This window comes from Schistocerca piceifrons, chromosome 3, assembly GCF_021461385.2.
Source record: "Schistocerca piceifrons isolate TAMUIC-IGC-003096 chromosome 3, iqSchPice1.1, whole genome shotgun sequence".
NCBI lineage: Eukaryota > Metazoa > Arthropoda > Insecta > Orthoptera > Acrididae > Schistocerca > Schistocerca piceifrons.
This window is the reverse complement of record NC_060140.1, coordinates 371,043,046-371,068,932: the sequence shown is the minus strand read 5'-3', so window position 1 is coordinate 371,068,932 and position 25,887 is coordinate 371,043,046. Positions and strand designations below refer to the sequence as shown.

Below are 25,887 nucleotides of genomic sequence, written 5' to 3'. Positions count from 1 at the left end.
GCGATATAACCCCGTGCACAATAGCGCCTGTCCCAGCGGATAACTATGTGAATTTTGCAGTGGTTTCTCAGTTTCAGACAAGTTTTGTCAAATACTGGTTTGTTCATTAATTTCAAGAAATCCTTTTCAAAATCACACATTGAGGAATCCCTGATGCCAATGTTAACATCAATTTACTCCTTCAACCGGCGTGACTGACCAAAGGCGATAGTGCTGGTACTCTAATCAATTTCATTCCCATCTTGATGCGTTGCTATAAGTGCATTATGTGTCTCTGTTTATTCTCCAGTATCGTCATCAGTTTTGGGAGGGAACCACTGTGTGGAACTCAGCGCTCTAGACAGAGCAGTAATTCACTGTGCACATCATGTATGGTATTAGGAAATACCAGTTCTGCCTCCACAACATGTACTTCACCAGAATCTGTAGCCATATCTTCGAATCTACACGATACAACGATTTCTTCATTGGAGATGTTGGCGAATGATAGTGCACAAGCAGAAGAGCATTTTTACAATTCATAAACACACTGAACTTTCTTATCTATGGTGGTATATCAGAAGTTATACTTCCTACTTGATTTATTTCACTTTCGTGACTAATTTTTTAAGCATTATCGACAACTAGTGAAACAAGAGTTTCCTAGTACGAAAATAAATATGGAATTTCTTCTCTTATGTTACTGCAAACGAACACAATGAGGTTTTCGTAAGCTGTTGAGCTCTCTGGTCGCCAGTTACTTGTTTAATTAGACACACTGTTTCAGAATTCTGACGCAATAGCTGCTGCAAGATGAATTTGTGAAAATTCTACTATGTTTTGGCAAAATTAGTGCAACTGAACGTATCAACAAGAGAAATGTGGCCCTTACTCCTAATGATCGTGCTTCTTCGAATGAGAAAAAATAAATTGCTTATTCTGTTGGAATTTTGGTTGGATACTCGTAACCCATCGTATTTTCAATGCTGAATGACTGGAATGGAGACTTACCAAAGGATTTTATTCCTTTCCTTCATCTGAGCACCATTAAAATACTGACGAGTATTCCCTTCAGGCTGAATAACAGGCTCAAGCCAGATGGTGGCTACTACGGCTTGCCAAACTGACAGTATGTGGTATGCGAATAATGCAATTCTTATTGAGAAAAGTAAACAAGTGATCTGTCGCACAACACAATGGTCAGTGTATAGTCGGCAGCTGAGGACAATGCAAGCTACAGGAATGCGGAAGCTAGCCAGGTGCGCCTTGTCAGCGGAAGAATTCACGTCGTTCGAAAAACATTGACATGAATGTAGATCTGCCTTTGTCAGCATAACATTTCAACAAATTAATTATATCAAATCAGCACACTATTTCAAAATACTCATTACTTCGAAATAATACCATCCATTTCCTCATTTGTGTAGCCTGCTGTATAATTAGTTTTTAATGCTGACGATGTGTGTGCAACCACTGAAATGTTTTTCCTCATCTCATTGAGCCAATTAGCCAATTAAAACACTGTTATTCGTGGGGGCTTCACAATTGTATCTAGCTTGCAGTGGAAACATGATGTCCACATGTATGTAGTATAATGTCTCTTATTACATCCCTATCCAAGTAATGGTAGTGAAACTTATGGCTCACCAGTTATTGAACAGTGTATTGTTCTTGATAAAAGAATAAACATAACAGAAACCTATCCAGATATAGGTAACTGAAAACTATTACGTACTAACAGAAAGAGACGAAGCACTTAAATGGCGAAAAACGAAACACTACTCAGTGACAATAAAATTCATTACATTGTAACGCTGTATTTTTCGGATGGGCAGTACTTTCACTGCCCATATGCATCATGCCGAAGTGAGCATACGGCAGGAGCGCCTTTCTGCTCTCTGCCTCGCCCCTCCCATAGTGCTCGCGTGACGCGCGGCGTGAGAAACTGTGCCACAACCACAACACCGCACGACCTGGCACAGGCGCGTGTCGCATCCCAGTCACATCGCGTCGCAGTTTGTGTGGTCCCATTTCAACCTGTGAAGTTACAAACTCGCTGCGCTGCGCTGCGGTGTGCCACATGCGCTACACGCATCTCAATTTGCGCCTAGCGTTGCAGTGTACTGAATTTTGTTGTCACTGAGTATTGTTTAATTTTTCGCCTTTTCAAGCACTCCATCCCTTTTCGTTAGTTCATAATAGTTTTCAGTTAATATATCTGTACAGTTTTTTGTTTTGTTTCTTCTTAAGTTAAGAACAATGTGTAGTCCAATAATTGGTGAGCCATTAGCCACTGGCATTATATCTTCTGCGCCCACTGTTTTCAAATCGTAAGAAGGGACAGACGATTCATCATGAGGGTAGTGAATAAGGAAGTATGGAATATTATAAAAGCATTGATCTAGAAGCAAGGCAGGAAAGTAAAACAATGTAATCTAATTGTGGCGTGTTATCTTGACGTATCTCTACAATCTGTTGCAAAAAGTCGAAAAGGTGTAATGTCCACAGGTATGACCCCTTTGTGCTCCTGGTAAAATGTGTCCAAGATATGAAGTACATAAGTTTCACTATCATTATTTGGATAGGGATGTAATAAGAGACATTATACTACATACATGTAGACATCATGTTTCCACTGCAAGCTAGATACAATTGTGAAGCCCCCACGAATAACAGTGTTTTAATTGGCTAATTGGCTCAATGAGACGAGGAAAAGCATTTCAGTGGTTGCACACACACTGTCAGCATTAAAAACTAATTATACAACAGGCTACACATATGAAGAAATGGACGGTATTATTTCGAAGGAATAAGTATTTTGAAATAGTGTGCTGATTTGATACAATTAATTTGCATTTGTTGAAATGTATTGCTGATAAAGGCAGATCTACTTTCATGACAATGTTTTTCGAACGACATGAACTCTTCCGCTGACAAGGCGCACCTGGTTAGCTTCCGCATTCCTGTCGCTTGCATTGTTCTCAGCTGCCGACTATACACTGACCATTGTGTTGTGCGACAGATCACTTGTTTACTTTTCTCATTAAGAATTGCATTATTCGCATACCACATACTGTCAGTTTGGCAAGCTGTAGGTGAGCAGCCAGCATCTGGCGTGTGTCTGTCATTCAGCCTGAAGGGAACGCTCGTCGGAATTTTAATGGCGCTCAGATGAAGGAAAGGAATAATATCCTTTGGTAAGTTTCCATTCCAGTTATTCGGTATTGAAAATACGATGGGTTACGAGTATCCAACCAAAATTCCCACAGAATAAGCAATTTATTTTTTCTCATTGTCGACAGGTTCAGTTGTACTTATTTTCCCAAAACACAGCAGAATTTGCACAAATTCATCTTGCAGCAGCTATTGCGGCAGAATTCTGAATCAGAGTGTCTCATTAAACAAGTAATTGGCGACCAGAGAGCTCAATAGCTTACGAAAACCACATTGTGGCGGTTTGCAGTAACATAAGAGAAGAAATTCGTTTTTATTTTCATACTAGGAAACTCTTGTTTCGATAACTGTCGATAACTTTTAAAACGTTACAGTCACTGGAATGAAAAAAATCAAATAGGAAGGATATCTTCCGATATATCGCCATAGATAAGAAAGATCAGTTTGTTTACGAATTGGAAAAAATACTCTCCTCCTTGTGCGTTATCATTTGCGAAAATGACGGTTTGATATGTCGAGTGGTTTAGGAGATTTGAGGGATGTTGTGAATATTTCATTCTCGCGGGCGTGAGATCGGGAGTGAACGCGCTACACAGGATCCATTTTCTGGAGATCGGAGACAGATAGATTTCCCCCCAAGTCTAAAGAAAAATACTAAGTGTTAGCTAAATTTCATATGCAGCAGCGTATGGTGTAATATGCACCAAACACAAAATCATAGCGACCCCTATTCTTCGTTGTTTTTCGAGTTTTGAGTAGTATCTTACAAAAATGTGTACATCACAATAAGTATGACGATTAGCGAAATGATGGGCACTTCGCTACGAAGCTGACATTTAACGCGACAAGCAAGACAAAAACCAAATATTTTTGCTGAACAGTTTCTGTAAAATCGACAGAGAAAAATTGCAGGGTGTGCGCGCTTCGATTTTGTCAGCGCAGAGAGTTGCCAGCCGGCGCATGCAAAGTACGTGTACGCCTCTCGATATGTACTGGACCAGTGCGGCAAGTGCGGAACGCGCGCGTCTCGCTGTAGCGCCGTGTCGCGTCACATGTGCCGTACTTGTCTCAGTTTGCGCTTAGCCTAACGCGTTCGTAAGCTTTACTGACCAGCAGCGGTACATAACCTGTGCCCTCCCCCCTCCCTCCCTCCCCCTCCCATCTCGCCTGAGCACATATTGGACACAATGGAAAGGCGGATGGCGCGGCATGTGATGCAGGTATCGTTGTTTGACCAACTGAAACATCAGGTTAATTGTAGAGAGCACTATGTTCCAAGATGCTCGTCTCTATGAACGATTAAAAACTGCAGTGAAGTATTCAAAGTACAGAAATTTTTTGACCTCACCAACCTGTCCATATGCCTCTGACCCTGTCCTTATTTATTTATTTTTATGTATAAAATAGCTGGGAACATTAGGGCCTTCTGCCTTTTTATAACACTGAGTGCCCAAAACTCACGGAAAGCGGCACGGACAGCAGTCGGTCGTCGACTGCTGAATTCGATGCGGTGCATTTGTTTCCGGACAATGCCGGCAGGGATGGGTTCCTGGTGCTTCGCACTGAAACTACAACAATATTTACAAGAAATCGCCAACGGGATGCGACGTGACGTCCGTTCGTCAAACACTTGTGGTCGTCCTGTGAGGAGGTTTATTCGTATGGAAACATTGCTTCTGTGACACTGAACGTCCACCCTAGACACATTTGCCCTCAGAAACCTGACTTGTTCTCTTATCTCCGATATGCTATGACCCATGCGTCTTGCAGCGATTATCGTCCCATGTTCAAAGTCGGTTATTTGCACGGCGTATATCACGTTCTCTGCACACCTGTGTACATCTTAAAATGGGACAACCGTTCAAGTCGCTTCAGGGCACTCATTTTAAATTTAATTGCCTATCATTAGAGAGCAGTAACAGCAATATAGAGTAAAATCTGAACAACTCGTGAACAAAATTCCATTGCTTCAGCGTCTACAGTACTCGCTTTCCACTTGTGGTTAAATACTTATATAGGGAACCCATGTTAAACGTATAATAATATAAAATGTAATAACTTGAGACGTAATTAAAATATTTATTGGATTTTTGCTACTACAAGTATGGTAACTCAAAACTTTCTGTGTTGGCTTGCGGCTGTTGGAACCATGTGCGCATGCGCGTAACTGCTTTCTTCATGTACACGTGCATCAGTAGCCACCACAGCAGAAGGTGTTCCGTGTGTTGTGCCGAAATTTCCTCGTGACGTGATCTTCCAAATACGTGGCACAACATTTTGCGAACATTTCGAGGGATTTATTGGATCATGAGTTCCCAGATCGTTGCAATGGCAGAGGTACTCCATCGACTGCTTGGCCCCGTAGAAATCCAGAATTACGCCACTTGATTTTTTTTCTGAGGAGCTATATCAAGAATCAAATGTGCCAGAGACCAATTCGTCATTTAGCAGATCTGTTCCGTCGCATCCGTACAGCTACCACCAAAGCTTACATCTGCAATGCTGCAAAACACTTGGAGAGAAGTGGAATAAAGATTAGATGTCTGTCGCCTGACTAATGGTGCGCATATCGGGGTGTATTAGGTGCGTAAAAAGGCATCTTTAGTGCCATACTTGTAGAAACATATTGCCAGTAAGTATCTCAGGTACCTCTCAAGTTCAAATGGTTCATATGGCTCTGAGCACTATGCGACTTAACTTCTGAGGTCATCAGTCCCCTAGAACTTAGAACTACTTAAACCTAACTAACCTAAGGACATCACACACATCCATGCCCGAGGCAGGATTCGAACCTGCGACCGTAGCGGTCGCGCGGTTCCAGACTGTAGCACCTAGAGCCGCTCGGCCACCCCGGCCGGCGTACCTCTCAAGCTGTTACATCTTATGTTAAGATGCGTTTAACCTGGACACCATTTATCAGAAGTTTACTTCAGGGTAGTAGCAAATACAGATACGTATGTTAATAGATAATAAAGTAAAAAGGCCATCGAGATAAATAAATAGCTTCGTTCTAATAATTTGCAATACCTGCACAAACCTTCACAACGACTGTTTTTCGCAATCTCAGGAACTGTGAAAGCTTTGAACGTGGCACTGTCAAACCACGCACGTCACAACAACTCGAGAAAAAATTCGTGGATGCCGTCCAGGCGTCTGGATAATTGTTTCGAGAGTACCACAGATTTTCGGTTTCATTCAAACCTGGCACATTGCATGTGAATCCAGATCTGAGGTTGCTCCTGAAAGTTTCATTTGCCAAGATGTTTAGTCTCAGCAGACGTGTCTGATAACGTTATGGTCCTCGGTCTGGCGACAGGAAAAGAGCGATTCTTCGTTGTCCACAAGCTTGATATTGTCATCATATTTCAATATTTACGTCACCTCGAGCAAATGATCAGTTTTTGAGTTATTAAAACACCTCAGTAATATCACAGGACTGGATCAATCTTTTACTGCCTCTCACAGTAAGTCCTCCAACGCCTGCCCGTAATATTTTCCAATGTACTGTAACTGGACAGACATATGTGCGCACTAAGTAAGAGTATCTCGCATACCACGGTACTGCTTACTCCAATCAACTCGTCATAGCATGACCTCTGATGCGTCCAGGGACAATGAGCCCCTTTTGGAATTCCATCACTTAAGTCCTCCTCCATGTGCTATACACGAAGAACGGGAGAGGCGTGCACTGTGCAATATTCGTAGACACTCTGAGCACTAATGTACATCTTCCGAGAAGTTGCCTTCCGATCTGCCTCATTTCACGACATCTACAAGTACCAGAAATTACAAATAGTTTCGATTCCTCTGATAACCAATTTTTGCGTGCTGAAAGTTCAATTTTTTTTCAGGTGAACACTGTTCGTGCGGAATATGACCAGCATGGAATGAACCATATAGAGGGAGGATGGCCTCGTGATGTCAATCCAGCAGATTCAGAGCAGACCATGAGATTCAGAAAGAAAGTGGAGAAGGACGAAATGTATATTCATACCGTTCTTCAGCTGTCCCATGTAGGTAATTCGACAACAGTTCTGTACATTCATACAAGTTAAACAGACCATTAACTAGTATCTCATTTTTCAGGCAATGGAGCACTGTATATTGCAGAATAATGCAGTAAACATCTACGAAACGTATTTTTCTGGAGACGAACCTGCATCAATAGTAGAAAAATCTTCTGCGAGGACTGTTAATGTCTACAGAGACATCTGTAAACCAAAACGACCAGTGACCCACATAGCCTGGTCACCTGACGGGGGATCCCATCTTGCAGTAACTCACTGTAACTTGGAATTCCAAAGGACTCCACATGATATTAGTAACTTCTCTTATATCTGGGAAATAGGTAATAACACATATGTCAAGTGTACTTCCAACAACACTGATTATAATTAGTGCAACTACAGATAAATACTGAAACTTCCTGGCAGATTAAAACTGTGTGCCGGACCGAGACTCGAACTCGGGACCTTTGCCTTTCGCGGTCAAGTGCTCTACCAACTGAGCTACCCATGCACGACTCACGCCCCGTCCTCACAGCTTTACTTCTGCCAGTATCTCGTCTCCTACCTTCCAAACTTTACAGAAGCTCTCCTGCGAACCCTGCAGAACTAGCTCTCCTGAAAGAAAGGATATTGCGGAGACATGGCATAGCCACAGCCTGGGGGATGTTTCCAGGATGAGATTTTCACTCTGCAGCGGAGTGTGCGCTGATATGAAACTTCCTGGCAGATTAAAACCGTGTGCCGGACTGAGACTCGAACTAGGGAGACAAGGTATTGGCAGAAGTAAATCTGCCAGGAAGTTTCATATCAGCGCACACTCCGCTGCAGAGTGAAAATCTCATTCTACGGATAAATATTTCATGTAATTGTGACATGAAAGTAAAGGAATTTCCAGCGGTAAATATGTTATAATTTGTGAAACATTTCTTGCAAAACAGAAGTTAACTGATGACACGAAACGGCATATTGCATTTGTATCTAATTGTAAAACACTAAAGCACAGGTGAATTAAACGCAAATAGAAAAGGTGGTGCTGGCTATCAAAAAATTACATGTATTTCACCTGATCACGGTGACAAGCTACTAATTTCGCTCTTTGCTGCCTGATCAACTTACTGTGGTTTTGAGTCAGGGTGAAGTTAATCAAATGGCTCTGAGCACTATGGGACTTAACTTCTGAGGTCATCATTGCCCTAGAACTTAGAACTATTTAAACCTAACTAACCTAAGGACATCACACACATCCATGCCCGAGGCAGGATTCGAACCTGCGACCGTAGCGGTCGCGCGGTTCCAGACTGTAGCGCCTAGAACCGCTCGGCCACCTCGGCCGGCGTTAAGTTAATCCCCTGGCAGTTGCAGTGATCTGGGCGCAGCAGCTTCACGTGCCCACGTCAGCCAGTCAAGTAATGCGATTTTGTTTACGTCTCTACGGCAACGCTTCACTGTTGTCAGAGCTGTATCGACAACTGCTGTTCTCGTCAGCAGCTGTTTGCGCTTCTTAGTTGAAAGCTGGCATTAGCTCTGTTAACTGTCATGGACGATCGTAAGCCGACTCGACTATAGCGCAACGACTAATGCATTAGGCGCCGCTTCTGAGCAACTAACATTATGAGATACACTAGGGCCAACCACCCGACACGTTATCGTCGGCTCCAAATCAGGTCATGATTACCAGTTAAGTAAGCAAGGGGCTATCCGTTTTTTTTTTCCTCAATGAAAACATTAGGGTCTCGTCTCGCTGTTATACCATGCCTGAAAGAAATAGGTGTTGATTTTTACATAATATTGAGCCGGAAGAGTATCCTGTAACCTTAAACGGCGTAAAACGAAACGCTACTCAGTGACAATAAAATTCAGCACACCATAAGGCTGTATTTTTCCGATGGCCAATACTTCCACTGCCCATAGGCGCCATGCCGAAGTGAGCATTACGGAAGGACTGCCTTCCCGCTCCCTGCTTCGCGTGCTCGCGTGACCCGCGGCTTGAGAAATTGTTTAGGGTCTCGTTTCCTTGTTATGATCGAGGAGGTAGCTAGATGCAAAATCAGCACCTGATGGTCTGCAAATTGGAACGTTATCCACATTGTGGTAGTTGGCTATAGCATGTGCCCAAAGCTACAAGGGTGGTTTGATAAGTCTGTTAAATTTTACGTGAAAGAATGGAACATTTTTGTTGCGCCTTCAAGGACGGTAAGTTGGATTATTCCAAGGATCGTATAAAGAATTTCAAGAACGTACAGCCTACAGTTCATGTTGGCAGCTGTCGGAATTAGTCAGTGTGTCGACTGCAATTGAAAATGAAAAAAAATAAAAATAAAAATAAAAACGAGTTTCATGACGTTAGTAAACATTTTCATTTGAAGGGTTGGACTGCCACAGACATCAACACAGAACTGTGTTAATTTTACGCTGATTCTACACCATCACTGAAGGTTATTTACTTTTGGATTAATGAATTTAAACGTGGTCGGGCAAGCACAGAGGATGAAGCGCGCTCTAGCCGTCCAACTAAGGTCACCACATAGGACACCACTGACAAAATCCGTGATATGGTAATGAAAGACCACCGAACAAAAATTTGTGACGTTGTAGGCATCTCAATTGAGCTAGTGCATAATATTCTGCATGGAAAATTGGCTATAAAGTAGCTGTATATAAGGTGGGTACCACGATTGCTCACAGTCGACCAAAAGTGCATCCGGCACAACATTTTAACACAATGTCTGGCGATGATAAATGGCAATCCGCAAGACACTTGGCACCGATTTGTGGCTATTTGTGAAACCTGGATCCATCATTACAAGCCTGAGTCTAAAGGGCAGTCAAAAAATGACTGAAGAAGGCAAAGACCATTTTGTCAGCTAGTAAGGTGGTGCCCACTGTTTTTTGGGATTCCCAAGGACTAATCCTTACAAATTACCTTGAAAAAGAGAGAACGATAACTGGACCCTATTATGCTTCTCCATTGTTGGATCATTTGAAACCTCCATTGGTTGAAAAAAGACCAAGGCTGGAAGCAAAAAAGTACACTTTTAGCTGAATAATGCACCATCCCACACATCAGCGATAATAATGGCGAAAGTGCATGAACTGGGCTCTGAATTGATTCCTCATCCACCCCATTCACCAGATTTAGCCCCAAGTGACTTCTGTTGCCTAACTTGAAACTTTGGCATTCTGGGAAGAAATTTTCGTCAAATGGGGAAGTGAGAATGATGTCAACGATTATTTTATAATGTTTGACAAACTTATGTCTTCGATAGGATGAACAAACTGGAGGATCTCTGGACCAACACTTTGGTCCCATTTTTAGATGGGTTATAGACTCAGTGTCAATCTGAGAGTACTTCTGCTAGCTACTAAAGAGTCTAAATTCCACGTGGTGATCCCAACTACGCTCTAGGCCCGCATCCACAGTTTTCGACATCAGAAAAAGTTGGGAATGTCGAAAATGAAGGCTTTGGCCAGGCTTGAGGCATTTACAATGACAACAAACATGCATACAGGTCTGCCAAATATGTGTGCTAAACCAGTTTGAACTGGTATGACATTACTCCCTATGGTCTCCTGCCAGTCAGCCATGAGACTGTGCTTATATTCACTTTGCAGGCCGTGGGCTATGTAACTACTTGTTGTGAAAGCTCTCTCTAGCTTTCCATACATTGTCCAGGACTCATCAGTTGCTAAGCCTTTCGCGAGACATACATATACACAGACATACAGAAAGCAGAGCAAACGCTCTCCGAATGTGGAGGTGACTGGATACAGCCGAGTACAGTGCTATACTACGCCTCCCGATCAGTGCATTTGGGCTAGGTGTTGGCGGCTGTACTACATTTGCATGCAATTTTAGAACACAGAACGAGATGTTATGTCATGACCGCATTGATATATCTGACGTAAAATCGACAGAGTTGCGAAAAATGGCGAGGGAATAGGTATAAATTGATCCAATATACACGGAAATGCGGGGAAATTGAGGAAGTACTTGCGTATCTTCTGGTTCGTTAGTGCACGTTAGTACACGTTAGTGCACGTTAATGTATGTGACATTTTGTCTAGAGAAATAAAAAGAAAAACTCAAATTTAACATTGTAAATATATTTATTTATTCAGTGTGACTAGGTATAAATTGACCGAGTATTCAACGAAATGCTGGGGAAATTGAGGAAGTACTTGCATATCTTCTGGTTCGCGCCGAATAATTTGAACATGGAAAGAAGTATGCAGCAAGAAGAGGAATCCGATAAAATGTCGACATCGGAACGAGGGGAATCAGGGAGGCAGTAAATTCTTTTTTCCGTCGAGGCACATTATACTGTATGTCTATTGAGGTACCAGTGATACACGCTAGTTGACTACTATATTTGATGCTTTTCAGGAGAACAGAGAACAATTCGCCTCTAAACTTATTTGCATCTGCGTTAAAGGATATCAGAGAGAGGGTGGAGTGATCGATTGAGATAGAGCTGTAACGAGGTACGATTTAATGGCTGACTGAGGCATTCTAGAAAAGGAGAAGTTGCTGCAGGTCAATTTTTTTCCAGTGTTCTGTCCGGATGCATCGGCCGTGTGACATAGCCTGCGTTCTACTCCTATACAGCCACGTGTTCTGTATGTGGTTTAAAGCACTGTCTACTTGCGATCGTTAACGGTAAACCTGTCGGTCATCAGAGGACTTCCATCTCATGCGTGATGAAATTGACACAGTCCTCTATACGATCTTTGATTTATGCGATGTACTCCATCCCCCCTGTCGCATCTTGGGTGTAAAATCGAGACTTCAGAGTCATAACTAAGTTAGCGATAGGAGCTTGTGAGGCGCTGCAATTCCTGTGTACACATTTGCCCTACAGATGTGCTTTTTACAGAGTTAGTGACGAAATGACTTGTAATTTTTACATGTCAGACGCTGCTGCTATGTGCTTATCTGTTTCCTTGTAGGATGTATCCTACGCTATTAACGATCATTCTATATAGGCCTGATGCAGGCATCGTATAATTTCTGAACCGTGATCGGATTGAACAGTGGATACTATACGTCTCGGGAAAGCTATATTGTGCTCGTATCACGCAGAGAAAGTGTTTTATGGAAGTAGTTTTTTCGTTTTACAGTTATAACATAGTTTATCGTAGAGAAACCGTGAAGAAGGAAGTATGTCATGCGCTTGAAATATATTTCTCACAATGGAATATTAGCAATGCTACAATCCATACGACTGATACGTCGGAAACGTAGGCGATCTAACATCACAGTCCGCTTTAAGTACAGAACGTTGTAGCCTTAGGATTGTGTGTGTTTATGTTCTCTCTTATTAATACCTTCTAGGTACCGATCCTAGACTCAAGAACAATACTTTAGAGTTGATAGCTTGATTGATTTACGTAAAAATGCGTCGAACTCCATCTGTCTGGAGCTCCATCGCATAAAAATTATTCTTTTCTTGTTCTTGTTAACCGTCTTACTTACACTTTGAAATCTGTTACTATACATCAATAAGGAGTGCTAAGCTCCTCGACATGGATGCATCTCGAGATGGGTGAGGACTCGGAAAGCTCGATTCATTCACGAGACATGGAGTGTAGAGGTCTTCTTGTGGTCAGCTGCAGATTAATTCGCTAATGGTGCTGCAGGGCGGTCTGGTCAATAACAGTGTGAGGAGGGTCATTCACTCTCCAATTTTACCCTAAGACAGCGAGAATGCTCGGTGACTCCCATACGCAGCGAGATAGATTGTAAATTAAACACTATGCTCGAGGTGATAGAAATATGAGGAACGGTGTCTGGTATACTTTGATGATTTATGTGTTCGAGAATTAACACTGAATGGACGTACTGCACAGTCATCTATCCATGTTCACAATGATACTCGCAAAGTGGAGAGGGGCTGGTTTAGCTATGATATTGAAATTGGGGAAATTTGCTATAACATGAGTGGCCGGTGTTGAAATTGTAAAATTCTTCGCGCTATCATATGTGATGTTTATTATTAGAGTACATCGATGGTGTCTTTTCCATCCTATTCGTGCACTAGTTGCCACATAACGATTGACTGATATCGATTATTTGGTGGATGGGCAGCAACTTCTCGGGGATTGCTAGCGGCGAAACAGTGATCGCATACATGAGTGCAATATTAGGAATCAGTCGAAAGGGAACGCAGAGTCGTGAGCTATTCGGTCAGTGTGAGAGACGAGTCTAAATGTATAGCTCCTGAGTCAACTTCGGGCTGTAGTTTGGTGACCTACGCCAACGCAGTAAAACTGTTACAGTTTGCTTATGTTGTAAATGTCTTTTATTTAAATGATCCAGTGTTATGCTATCTGCCATAAGTACATGATTTACTCCATGCAACGTCTAGTTCCCTGCGAGAGGCCGTGGATAAGAACTTCTCAATGTCAGTTTAGAATCTGGCCCAGGTCTTAAAGTCATGACAGAAAAAGGGAAATGTTTGACACTGTACAAAGGCGTGTTAGAAAACAGTGTTTGAACTAGGATCAGAGGGAGCGTCTCTTGTGACTTGTCTATGGGATCATTCGCCTAGAGTATAGGTGATCAAAGTTTAAAGTGGCGAGCCTGTATATTTAATAGGTGGCAGTAGCAGCAGCTGTTTCAGGTGATGGACTTAGTAAATGGTTAGGAATGTGTGGGTGGCTGCACGCTGCGGTATTCTGGGGGAGCATTGCGAAATCTCTTTCTCCACGCTTGGGCGCCACCGCAGCTCTGCGTAATTGCGTCAGCATCGGTGTCTAGGTGACTTATATATGGGATGAAGTTACTGGAAGTTCTATAGTTCGTAATTTTTCTATGTTAGGGTAGAGAATAAGGATGATAACATGTTGGGCTGATTGATTTGAATGGACGCGGATCTGTAGTACTTGTACGTAGTTTGGGGACGTAGCACATTGCGCGCTTTTCCGTCGAATGGTCAAAACACGGTCCTGTTGCACTAACTAAGGTCGTTCTGTTTCTACACGGGATGCAGAAGGTGGTGGATATGTCTTTCTCTGACTTCTGCTCAGTTACAACTTAAAATGGAACGATCACATGCGCGAAGCTGTAGAAATGGGCGCTGCTGCAAGATGCGTAGGGGGAGGCTAGGTTCGAGGAAGGTGACTCGTTTCGAGACATAGGAGTGTGAGAAATATGATTCACTTTTGAGTGTGATCCGATGCAGGTATGTGCCTGAATGGAAAGACCTGATTCCAAACCATGCACATCATTTCTAGCAGATAGCGTACGACTAGAGATCTTAAAAAGATAGCGTACATTTCATACGACCTCAATTGGCACGTCATCTACTACTACTGTTTGTGTTCCTTCTCAATCAGTCATCGCCTATAACTCAGTGGATATACAGGGTGTTACAAAAAGGTACGGCCAAACTTTCAGGAAACATTCCTCACACATAAATAAAGAAAAGATGTTATGTGGACATGTGACCGGAAACGCTTAATTTCCATGTTAGAGTTCATTTTAGTTTCGTCAGTATGTACTGTACTTCCTCGATTCAGCGCCAGTTGGCCAAATTGAAGGAAGGTAATGTTGACTTCGGTGCTTGTGTTGACATGCGACTCATTGCTCTACAGTACTAGCATCAGGCACATCAGTACGTAGCATCAACAGGTTAGTGCTCATCACGAACGTGGTTTTGCAGTCAGTGCAATGTTTACAAATGCGGAGTTGGCAGATGCCCATTTGATGTATGGATTAGCACGGGGCAATAGCCGTGGCGCGGTACATTTGTGTCGAGACAGATTTCCAGAACGAAGGTGTCCCGACATGAAGACGTTCGAAGCAATTGATCGGCGTCTTAGGGAGCACGGAACATTCCAGCCTATGACTCCCGACTGGGGAAGACCTAGAACGACGAGGACACCTGCAATGGACGAGGCAATTCTTCGTGCAGTTGACGATAACCCTAATGTCAGCGTGAGAGAAGTTGCTGCTGTACAAGTTAACGTTGACCACGTCACTGTATGGAGAGTGCTACGGGAGAACCAGTTGTTTCCGTACCTTGTACAGCGTGTGCAGGCACTATCAGCAGCTGATTGGCCTCCATGGGTACACTTCTGCGAATGGTTCATCCAACAATGTGTCAATCCTCATTTCAGTGCAAATGTTCTCTTTACGGATGAGGCTTCATTCCAACGTGATCAGATTGTAAATTTTCACAATCAACATGTGTGGGCTGACGAGAATCCGCACGCAGTTGTGCAATCACGTTATCAACACAGATTTTCTGTGAACGTTTGGGCAGGCATTGTTGGTGATGTCTTGATTGGGCCCCATGTTCTTCCACCTACACTTCTGCGAATGGTTCATCCAACAATGTGTCAATCCTCATTTCAGTGCAAATGTTCTCTTTACGGAAGAGGCTTCATTCCAACGTGATCAGATTGTAAATTTTCACAATCAACATGTGTGCGCTGACGAGAATCCGCACGCAGTTGTGCAATCACGTCATCAACACAGATTTTCTGTGAACGTTTGGGCAGGCATTGTTGGTGATGTCTTGATTGGGCCCCACGTTCTTCCACCTACGCTCAATGGAGCACTTTATCATGACTTCATACGGGACACTCTACCTGTGCTGCTAGAACATATACCTTTACAAGTACGACACAACATGTTGTTCATGCACGATGGAGCTCCTGTACATTTCAGTCGAAGTGTTCGTACGCTTCTCAACAACAGACTCGGTGGCCGATGGATTGGTAGAGGCGGACCAATTCCATGGCCTCCACGCTCTCCTGACCTCAACCCTCTTGACTTTCATTTATGGGAGCATTTGAAAGCTCTTGTCTACGCAACCCCGGTACCAAATATAGAGGATCTTCGTGCTCGTATTGTGGACGGCTGTGATACAATACGCCATTCTCCAGGGCTGCATCAGCGCATCAGGGATTCCATGCGACAGAGGGTGGATGCATGTATCCTCGCTAACGGAGGACATTTTGAACGTTTCCTGTAACAAAGTGTTTGAAGTCACGCTGGTACGTTCTGTTGCTGTGTCTTTCCATTCCATGATTAATGTGATGTGAAGAGAAGTAATAAAATGAGCTCTAACATGGACAGTAAGCGTTTCCGGACACATGCCCACATAACATATTTTCTTTCTTTGTGTGTGAGGAATGTTTCCTGAAAGTTTGGCCGTACCTTTTTGTAACACTCTGTATAGCAGAACCTATGACATGGTATCGAGACAGAATGGGCTAGAAATAGTATATAATTATCAGTTTTAGAGAGTGTCAAATACCGCTTACTTACTACGTTCCTTAGCTGACTCACTTTCGAAATGTGGTAATTTTACCCTGAGGCTGCATCGTGGGCTTACACACTCCTACGATCATCGTCACGGTATTTGTCTGGAAAAAATGATCTCATTCAGAGGTAATGTCGTATTTAGATTCGTACAGGGGGTATAGCTTTTTAACATGGATACTTGTGTGCACCTGTAGAACTAAGACCGCTTGTGACAGGAACATCCAGTAGTTGTAGCGATCGGTTTCTGTTTTTTAAACATCTGGTGGATTATGTCTCTCTTTCTAAGACATAGAGGTAGCACTCATAGGAAGAAATCTAAGAGACATGAACACCATTTTCTATCGTAGGCAATCATCTGTTGACGAAGTATTATAATTAGTATTGTGGGATGCGAGATATGTTAGCATTTGAGCATCAGGTTTATAAAGTATGTGTTTGTGGAACTGAAATGACTGTCCAGTCGTAAGGCGGTATGGATTTGAGTTGGAGTACTGCGATAGCAAAGGGAAGAGTATGCCAAGTCATAAGAAATTTAGTGATACTTGTATTTCCAGAGTCTCTGCCGATAGCGGTGTGTATTTGCGATACTTAGCTCATTATCGAATGTCATTCAATCGAGACCACGATCGTAAAATTTAATTGTAAGTATAATTATAAAAGATATATGTGTCCAGTTTTCTGGAACAATTGCTTGTATTTATGGCCTGTGGTGGGAATGATTCACGTTTCCCATTAACGGCATCAGCTGTACGAATGCAGAGGCCTGTTGGAGTGCAAGTATGTATGTAAGTTAACATTGCCGTCCTCTAGAGGACCGAATAGCGAACTAATACTTAGTATGTGTTGAGCGGCTTTAGTGATCAAGTGGAAATCTGTGAAGATTGTGTATGGAAGTGCGTTTGCGCTGGACTGTAATTCCCTCCCATGTAGATTGTTCAGTTGACTGCTTTCTGCACATTTCGCGCTTTTATTTAGTTGAGAGAAAATCGATTGTGGTGTGTGCATGTGCTATGGCGAGGATAGGTTTGCCTGTTCTCTAGACATGGGAAAGACTTTAGTTGGCCTGTAAATTATAGGGCTGATTTGGAATGTATTAGATCACCGACATCGGTATTAGAGAGTGGAAATATCATTTTTCATATGTTTGTTTCTAGTTAATGAGTGGTTTACAGTACGCGGCACCTGGGTAAAGTTTTGGTTTGGTAGAGAAATAATTTCTATTCTATATCTTGGGAACTATGTTGCGCTAGCGACAGGTAGGATGCTGCCTAGTGCTTGATATAGAGAAGTATAATATTATTGTGAACAATGTGAAACTAAGTGTGTTCTTGTAATCACAGTCTGGAGAAGCCTGTAGAAAGCGAGCACGTTCGGAGCAGAAGCAGTAACGTGTTTGTGCTGAGGGGAATCGATCTTGAATCTGCAGAAGATTTCTGACATCGACTTCGGTCCGTTTAGGGTGCTCTGATGTAAAAGGGATGGTTTTGTATGTCGCTGAATGTCACGTCTGTAGAAAGAAAGCTAGACATGAGAAAGACCTCAGTTGGCTTGTAAATTATAGGGATGATTTGGAAACAGTTACACGGCCGACTTCAGTATTCGAGAGTGGAAACTATCTAACGCGTTTGTGCCGAGGGGAAACGATCTCGAATTTGCAGAAGAGTTCAGACATCGACTTCGATCCGCTGAGGTTGCTCTGATGTAAAAGGAATGATTTTGCATGGCGCTGAATGTCACATCTGTAGAAAGAAAGAAAAGGCTGATGGTGCTTCCGTAGGACTGGTTAGAATGGTGACAGCCTGTGTGAGTGTAGGCATAGTAAAATTTTTTCAGGTACTGTACAGATATAAAAGATAACTGCACTGTTTGCCATTCGCGAAAATTCATTCCAAGTCCACAGTAGTTGCACTCTGGTGGTGTCAATATGTACTAGGCCTCGTGAAACACTGTACGCCGCCATCTTGAATAACGGTACTTGTGTCATCACCTGACATCACGACAGCGCCCTCTGGCAGTGGCGATGTGTACTAAGTCAGTTGGAGTCTGAAGCTCTTGGTGAATACACTGGGTGTCGCCATCTTGGATAACGTCACAGATTAGAACGCCCTCTGGTGGTAGCGATGTGTACTAAGTCATTTGGAGTCCTGACCTTGTGGTGAACACAACTGCATGGAATTGTTTAAATAAGGAGTTAGGTCCAAGTCCTTTTCCCACGAATCCTTAGGAGGAGGTGGCGGTCTGGCGACTAAGGTTAGTACAAGTGTCTATTCTTCCCCGCCATTTTCTTAGCTTAGTAGAGATATGGGAATTGAATTTTGTTTACAGCCAAAATTAAAACTTGGTGCTAGTTCATAGGAAGAGGTGGCGGTCGGGTGACTTAGGTTAGTGGAGGTAGGTCAAGTGAGTTATCTTCTCGCGATTTTTTTTTCGCTTAGCAAGATAATATTCAGCCATTAAATAAATAGCAGCTTTTTTGCAAAAAGTTGAAAAAAATCTTGTGATCAGCTGATCAGCAAAAGTCTGTGTCAGGAGGAAGTTCGAACCGAGGTGTAACGCTAACTGCTTTTCACCATAGGTATGGACTCTGGTGTTGACCATTGTATTTATATGCTGAATTTCTGCCATCAGTATGTCACTGGTCCTTCTTGGATTAACACTGACTTCTGAACCAGTGTCAATCAGGAACTCTTCAGCTGATGAATGATTGTGAATGAACAATTTGTGTGACTGGCTGACTGCAAATAATGTGGTGTTTGCACATCTTCTCTGATCTCAGAGCGTGTATTGCTACTGATGAACATTAGCACTCTTTAACGCGCATCTTTGAAGTTTGCGTAGTTGTAGGGCTGAGTACGTTGATGGGCAGAGTTGCTGCAATACCTGTGGTAGCAGGACTTGGGTCAACACTGACTTCTGAACCAGTAGCAGTCAAGATCTCTTCACCTGATGAGTGACTGTGGATGAACAATTTGTGTGACTGGCTGACTGCAAATAATGTGGTGTTTGCACATCTTCTCAGATCTGAGAGCCTATGCTGTTACTGATGAACATTATCACTCTTTAACGTACATCTTTGAATTCTGTGTGGTTGTAGGGCTGACTACGTTTTTGGGCAGAGTTGCTGAAATATCTGCGGTACCAGCACTCTGGCGAGCCTTGTGGAGTGGCATTTTTTTGCTTCTTTTTTTCCAACTTCGTAGTTGCTGTTGGTATGTAGTTACTTGTAGGTTGTGTTTTGCCACTTGTGCTGCCAGCTACTCCATGGTGCTGCTGGTGACAGGCATTTATGGGTGTTCCGGGGTCTGTGACGTCAGCTTCCGCAACCACGCGCGTTCAGGGGCTGTTGTTGATTTTTATACGTGCAGAACCTTCACTTCAGCCGTTAGTGATGTGTCTGCCTTTCTTGATAAGACTTGCAATAGTAAGTGTATTTGTGCTGCAATGACGGCACGGATGTTGGCTGGAAGTTTTTGAAGCCGTAATAACACATAAAGATTTTTCAGCCAGAAATTCAGGACCTTCTGATGTATGTAGGGCTTTAAGTACTTGTGATGACGACTTGTCACCCACATTTAGATCAGCGATTTTTTTTTTTAATCGCAGTTCTGGTGGCAGTGGGTAATGCTATATAAGAACTTCGTGCAGTGCGGCGTAATTTTGTTATGACAAGAACTCTTCTATTTCCTTGCAGCATAATTTTGTTATGGCAAGAATTCTTCTATTTCCCTACGACTTCTAAGTCCAGATACAAATGCACTATATCAAATTTATCAATGTTACTGACTCCCAACGCTGCTGAAATATGCACCCAGTATGTGTGAAACAGAGCTGATGTCGCTTCGGCCAGAATCCGTGAAGCTTAACATTTTCATGTCGCGCACATGTACTCCTTTCTTGCTCATTTTCATCTATCACTCCGTTTTGTAACGAAATATTTTATTAATAGGTGTGGATCGCAGTCCTAGGTCGAGCGGTAAGTATTGTTCCGTCTCGTTTCCAGTTTGTTGTGCTTGAGTCAGTGAATCCATTATTCCCGACGACATTCTTTCACACTGTTATTGTTCATTTTCATTTTTAGTGGTCACTACTATGGGAGCTTGAGTATTATATATTATCCTCGTAAAATAACTACTCTGTTATACGGTATATCAGATAATACTTATTTCTCACACATAAGAACAAAACCAGAACGAGAGTGAACAATTGTAGCCATGTTGACTGTGACAATGTGTAGTTAGCGCTAGGCTCGTTCAGTCATTGTGGTGTAGTGGATTAGTGATACCACCACAAAATCATTGCTGACTATACTCGTTCCTCTTTCATAGCCGGCCTAGGTGGCCGAGCGGTTCTAGGCGCTACGGTTTGGAACCGCGCCAACGCTATGGTCGCAGGTTCGAATCCTGCCTAGGGCATGGATGTGCGTGATGTCCTTAGGTTAGTTAGGTTTAAGTAGTTCTAACTTCTAGGGGACTGATGACCTCAGAAGTTAAGTCCCATAGTGCTCAGAGCCATTTGAACCATTTGAACCTCTTTCATATCTAACTGCCTGTGTTGAACTAGCACTGTTGAATCTAAATCACAAATGCCATCATCTTGTGTTATACAATTTGTAGAATTACCAAATTCAAAACTGTCCTACATTACCTGAAATGTCCAATCGCCCTTATTTATTAACATTATCACTACCGGTTTGCTCGGTATCAGCCATTGGAATAACGTTCGCTACAGTCACCATTCTTTACAACTCAGAGCTGTACGTAATTTAAAGCTCTTTTGCAAATTAAAATTTGTTAACTCAGTTCATAGTTTCTTTGCAATTCACTCCTAAACATTATTTCACCCAGTTCTGCACAAAACTTCGCTGTTGCAAATAGCTGATCGACTCGTTGTGTTATTACTGTGTCCGCAGCTCGTGGTCGTGCGGTAGCGCTCTCGCTTCCCACGCCCGGGTTCCCGGGTTATTCCCGGCGGGGTCAGGGATTTTCTCTCCCTCGTGATGGCTGGGTGTTGTGTGATGTCATTAGGTTAGTTAGGTTTAAGTAGTTCTAAGTTCTAGGGGACTGATGACCATAGATGTTAAGTCCCATAGTGCTCAGAGCCATTTGAAGCATTTTTTTGTTATTACTGTAAGTTGATTTCTCGGACTCGTCTGAAAACTGGAGCCGCTAGTCGCCAAATCTAACGGTAAATAAAGCCAGGTATAAGATATGGCCTTCGTTGCAACTGAGATGACAATCCTACTGGTGATTACAGTAATGATACTACTTCTCCTGTTTGGTGAGCTTTGTTTGCAACCAGTGGCGCCGACTTAGGGGGGGCAAGGTACTTTGTGCCCCCCCCCCCCCCCAATAGTTAAAAGTAGGGGCCTCGCCCACCCCCACCAATTTTCAAACATGCATTTCTCACCGCTGTCTCCCCCTTCCTCATTCTTTACTGAGAAATTTGTTAAAACTTGCACATACATTTTTGCGTAATAGTATGTAATGATTATGTAGGAAGAAAATACCGATCCAACCTCTGCATATGACGAACTGTCGTGACAGGGTTTGTCCCCTGCATCTGTACTATTCGCACACTTTTACTGTACGGAGGTATGTGGGGAACGAAAGCTCACCATGAGCTCGCAGCGCTTTGGCTGCTAGGACGAGCTCCACTTCCTTCCACAGCAGCCTGCTGGCAGCTTATAAAAGAAACTAGTGAGCAATAGTGACACCGAATTTGATGGCGATCGCTAGAAGGACTGGGTAACGTTAAAGACTCTTCATTCATTTTTGTAAATTCTATTCACTATCACTAGGTACAACACCACACAAATCAGCACCGGCTCCGGATTTTGCCGCCCTGCGCTAACATGTCAAGGTCCCCCCCCCCCCCCCCCCCCGTTTTTCGACATAGTCAACTTTTCCCACAATATATTTCATACATGATGCCTTATTTTCACATATCACACTCATTCGTCTCTTTGTTGTGAATATGTCTTTAAGATCAAAGCAGCTGTCAGTGATACGTTTACAGTGCAATACATATTAAGCCATTTTTGTTGGAGGAAACGTTTCTTTCGTAAATCGGAGCATACTGTTTCTGTACCATAGATAATTTTTAATAACACCCTTGATTTTGTGAATAATTTGTATTTCCAATTTATTCTCACATTCCTTCATTTACGCAAGATGGATTTGCCGCCCCCAAAAATCTGCCGCCCTGGGCGATGGCACGGTTCGCCCCTCCCCCTCCCCCTCCCCCTTCCTAGAGCCGGCCCTGACAATAATCAACACTATTGTTAAATGGCTACTTCTTGTTAGGCGCACAGTACTGATACTCAGACCGCAGCTGGAGCTGGGAATCGCCAGTGGTCAGTTAGTCCTACTGTGACTCTGTTCAGTTGTTGATCTTTCGTCCCTTACTGTCCAGTTTAAAATGGACAAGTTTATAATTAGGAAGAAATGTGACAATGTAGCAAGTGTTAGCGATGATGAACCTAGACCTGGTGTTAGTGGTGCTGTGTGTGACAACAAAGTCACAGATAGTGACGGAACTGTGGCTATGACAAAGAACACTGTTCCCGAAAAAACAACGTTGTTATCAGCCCTCTTGGAAACAGCAGTTTGCATGGATCGATTACAATAAGGCAAAAGATGTTATTTTTTGCAAAATTTGCAAACATATCTTTGAAGAAAATCGCTTTCAGTTTTCTCACAAAATGGAAAAAACTTTCATGGAAACTGGTTTTTCGAACTGGAAGAAAGGGGTAGAAAAGTTGAAAGCGCATGAAGCATTGGGCTGCCACAGAGAAGCTGTACTGAAATCCAAATCCTTAAAATCGAATGTCAATGGATTTAGCCAGATCTCCAAAGAAAAACTGACACAAGTGAAAGAAAACAGAGCTTGTTTACTAAAAATCATATCTTCCCCCCGTTATTTAGCAGTGCAGGGGCTTGCAATACGTGGGCATACTGATGAAACAAGTAACTTTGACAATTTATTATGCCTTCGATGTGAAGATAACAAGCTATTTTTAATATGGCTACAGCGCGAAACTTGCAAATGGACATCCCATGATGTGCAAAACGAAATTTTGGCCATTTTAAGTCATACACTTCTCAGAAAATTATTGGCGGATATCAACAGTGCAGAGTATTTTGCAATAATAGCAGACGAAACAACAGACATAGCCACCAAAGAGCAATTTAGTATCTGTATAAGATTTGTTGATGCTTCGCTAGAGATAGAAGAATATTTTTTAGGGCTATACTCAATACAAAGTACCACAGCTAAGACTCTGTTTGATATTATTATCGACATTTTAAGACGATTTGATTTGCCTACATCTAATTGTAGGGGCCAATGCTTTGACGGTTCAGCTAACATGGCCGGATTATATAATGGTGTCCAGGCAAAGTTTGTGGAAATGGAGAAGAGAGCTATGTTTGTGCACTGCCTTGCACACTGTTTAAATCTAACACTATAAGACACTGTGAAAGCAGTTCCAGTATGTCGCAATGCACTGAATGTTATGAAGGACTTAATACATTTTGTGAGAGATTCACCTAAAAAATTAGAGCTTTTTGCTCACCTGAAGGCAGATGCCTCTACAAATCTGAAACCACTCTGTCCTACAAGGTGGGCCGTAAGATACTTAGCAATGTCTTCAGTTTTGTCCAACTATACAGAACTTCAAGAGTTTTTTCTAAATATTTCAAGAAATGACAGTTCAAACACTGGGGATAAAGCAACCGGCTTTTTGATTAATATGCAGACATATGATTCCTTTTTCATGTTATCACTTTTGGTAAAACTGTTTGGTCACATTGATACCGTAAACATAGCACTACAGAGGAAATCCCTACACTTAGAGGAGGCCAATAAGATGATTTCCACTCTTCTAACTTCTATTAAATTTATGAGAAACAATTTTGAATCATTCTGGGGTGAAGTAACTTCAAAATGTGAAGATACGGATGTTGATTCCCCAAAATTACTACATATAAGAAAAGTCCCCTCCCCCCATGAACCATGGACCTTGCCGTTGGCGGGGAGGCTTGCGTGCCTCAACGATACAGATAGCCGTACCGTAGGTGCAACCACAACGGAGGGGAATCTGTTGAGAGACCAGACAAACGTGTGGTTCTCCCTGAAGAGGGGCAGCAGCCTTTTCAGTAGTTTCAGGGGCAACACTCTCGATGATTGGCTGATCTGGCCTTGTAACATCAACCAAAATGGCCTTGCTGTTCTGGTACTGCGAACGGCTGAAAGCAAGGGGAAACTGCAGCCGTAATTTTTCCCGAGGGCATGCAGCTTTACTGTATGATTAAATGATGATTGCGACCTCTTGGGTAAAATATTCCGGAGATAAAATAGTTCCCCATTCGGATCTCCGGGAGGGGACTACTCAAGAGGACGTTGTTATCAGGAGAAAGAAAACTGGTGTTCTACGGATCGGAGCGTGCGTGGAATGTCAGATCCCTTAATCGGGCAGGTAGATTAGAAAATTTAAAAAGGGAAATGGATAGGTTAAAGTTAGATATAGTGGGAATTAGTGAAGTTCGGTGGCAGGAGGAACAAGACTTTTGGTCAGGTGAATAAAGGGTTATAAATACAAAATCAAATAGGGGTAATGCAGGAGTAGGTTTAATAATGAATAAAAAAATAGGAGTGCGGGTAAGCTACTACAAACAGCATAGTGAACGCATCATTGTGGCCAAGATAGACACGAAGCCCACGCCTACTACAGTAGTGCAAGTTTATATGCCAACTAGTTCTGCAGATGACGAAGAAATTGACGAAATGTATGATGAGATAAAAGAAATTATTCAGGTAGTGAAGGGAGACGAAGTTTAATAGTCATGGGTGTCTGGAATTCAAGAGTAGGAAAAGGGAGAGAAGGAAACATAGTAGGTGAATATGGATTGGGGCTAAGAAATGAAAGAGGAAGCCGCCTGGTAGAATTTTGCACAGAGCATAACTTAATCATAGCTAACACTTGATTTAAGAATCATGAAAGAAGGTTGTATACATGGAATAACCATGGAGATATTGAAAGGTATCAGATAGATTATATAATGGTAAGACAGAGGTTTAGGAAACAGGTTTTAAATTGTAAGACATTTCCAGGGGCAGATGTGGACTCTGACCACAATCTATTGGTTATGAACTGTAGACTACAACTGAAGAAACTGCAAAAAGGTGGAACATTAAGGAGATGGGACCTGGATAAACTGACTAAACCAGAGGCTGTACAGAGTTTCAGGGAGAGCATAAGGGAACTATTGACAGGAATGGGGGAAAGAAATACAGTAGAAGAAAAATGGGTAGCTTTGAGGGATGACATTGTGAAGGCAGCAGAGGATCAAATAGGTAAAAAGACGAGAGCTAGTAGAAACTCTTGGGTAACAGAAGAAATATTGAATTTAATTGATGAAAGGAGAAAATATCAAAATGCAGTAAATGAAGCAGGCA

The 25,887-nt window shown here is 42.5% G+C and overlaps 1 protein-coding gene across 1 annotated transcript in view; it reads left to right on the top strand.

Annotated features, from left to right (window-relative positions):
* LOC124788664 (dynein axonemal intermediate chain 2) overlaps nt 1–25,887 on the top strand; it is a gene marked incomplete at its 3' end in the record, with an annotated part of 150,808 nt that overhangs the window by 45,488 nt on the left and 79,433 nt on the right. The window contains exons 2-3 of the mRNA XM_047255940.1: nt 7,005–7,166; nt 7,240–7,501. Of these exons, the coding sequence (XP_047111896.1) occupies nt 7,005–7,166; nt 7,240–7,501 (424 nt within the window). The remainder of the gene's footprint in view (nt 1–7,004; nt 7,167–7,239; nt 7,502–25,887) is intronic.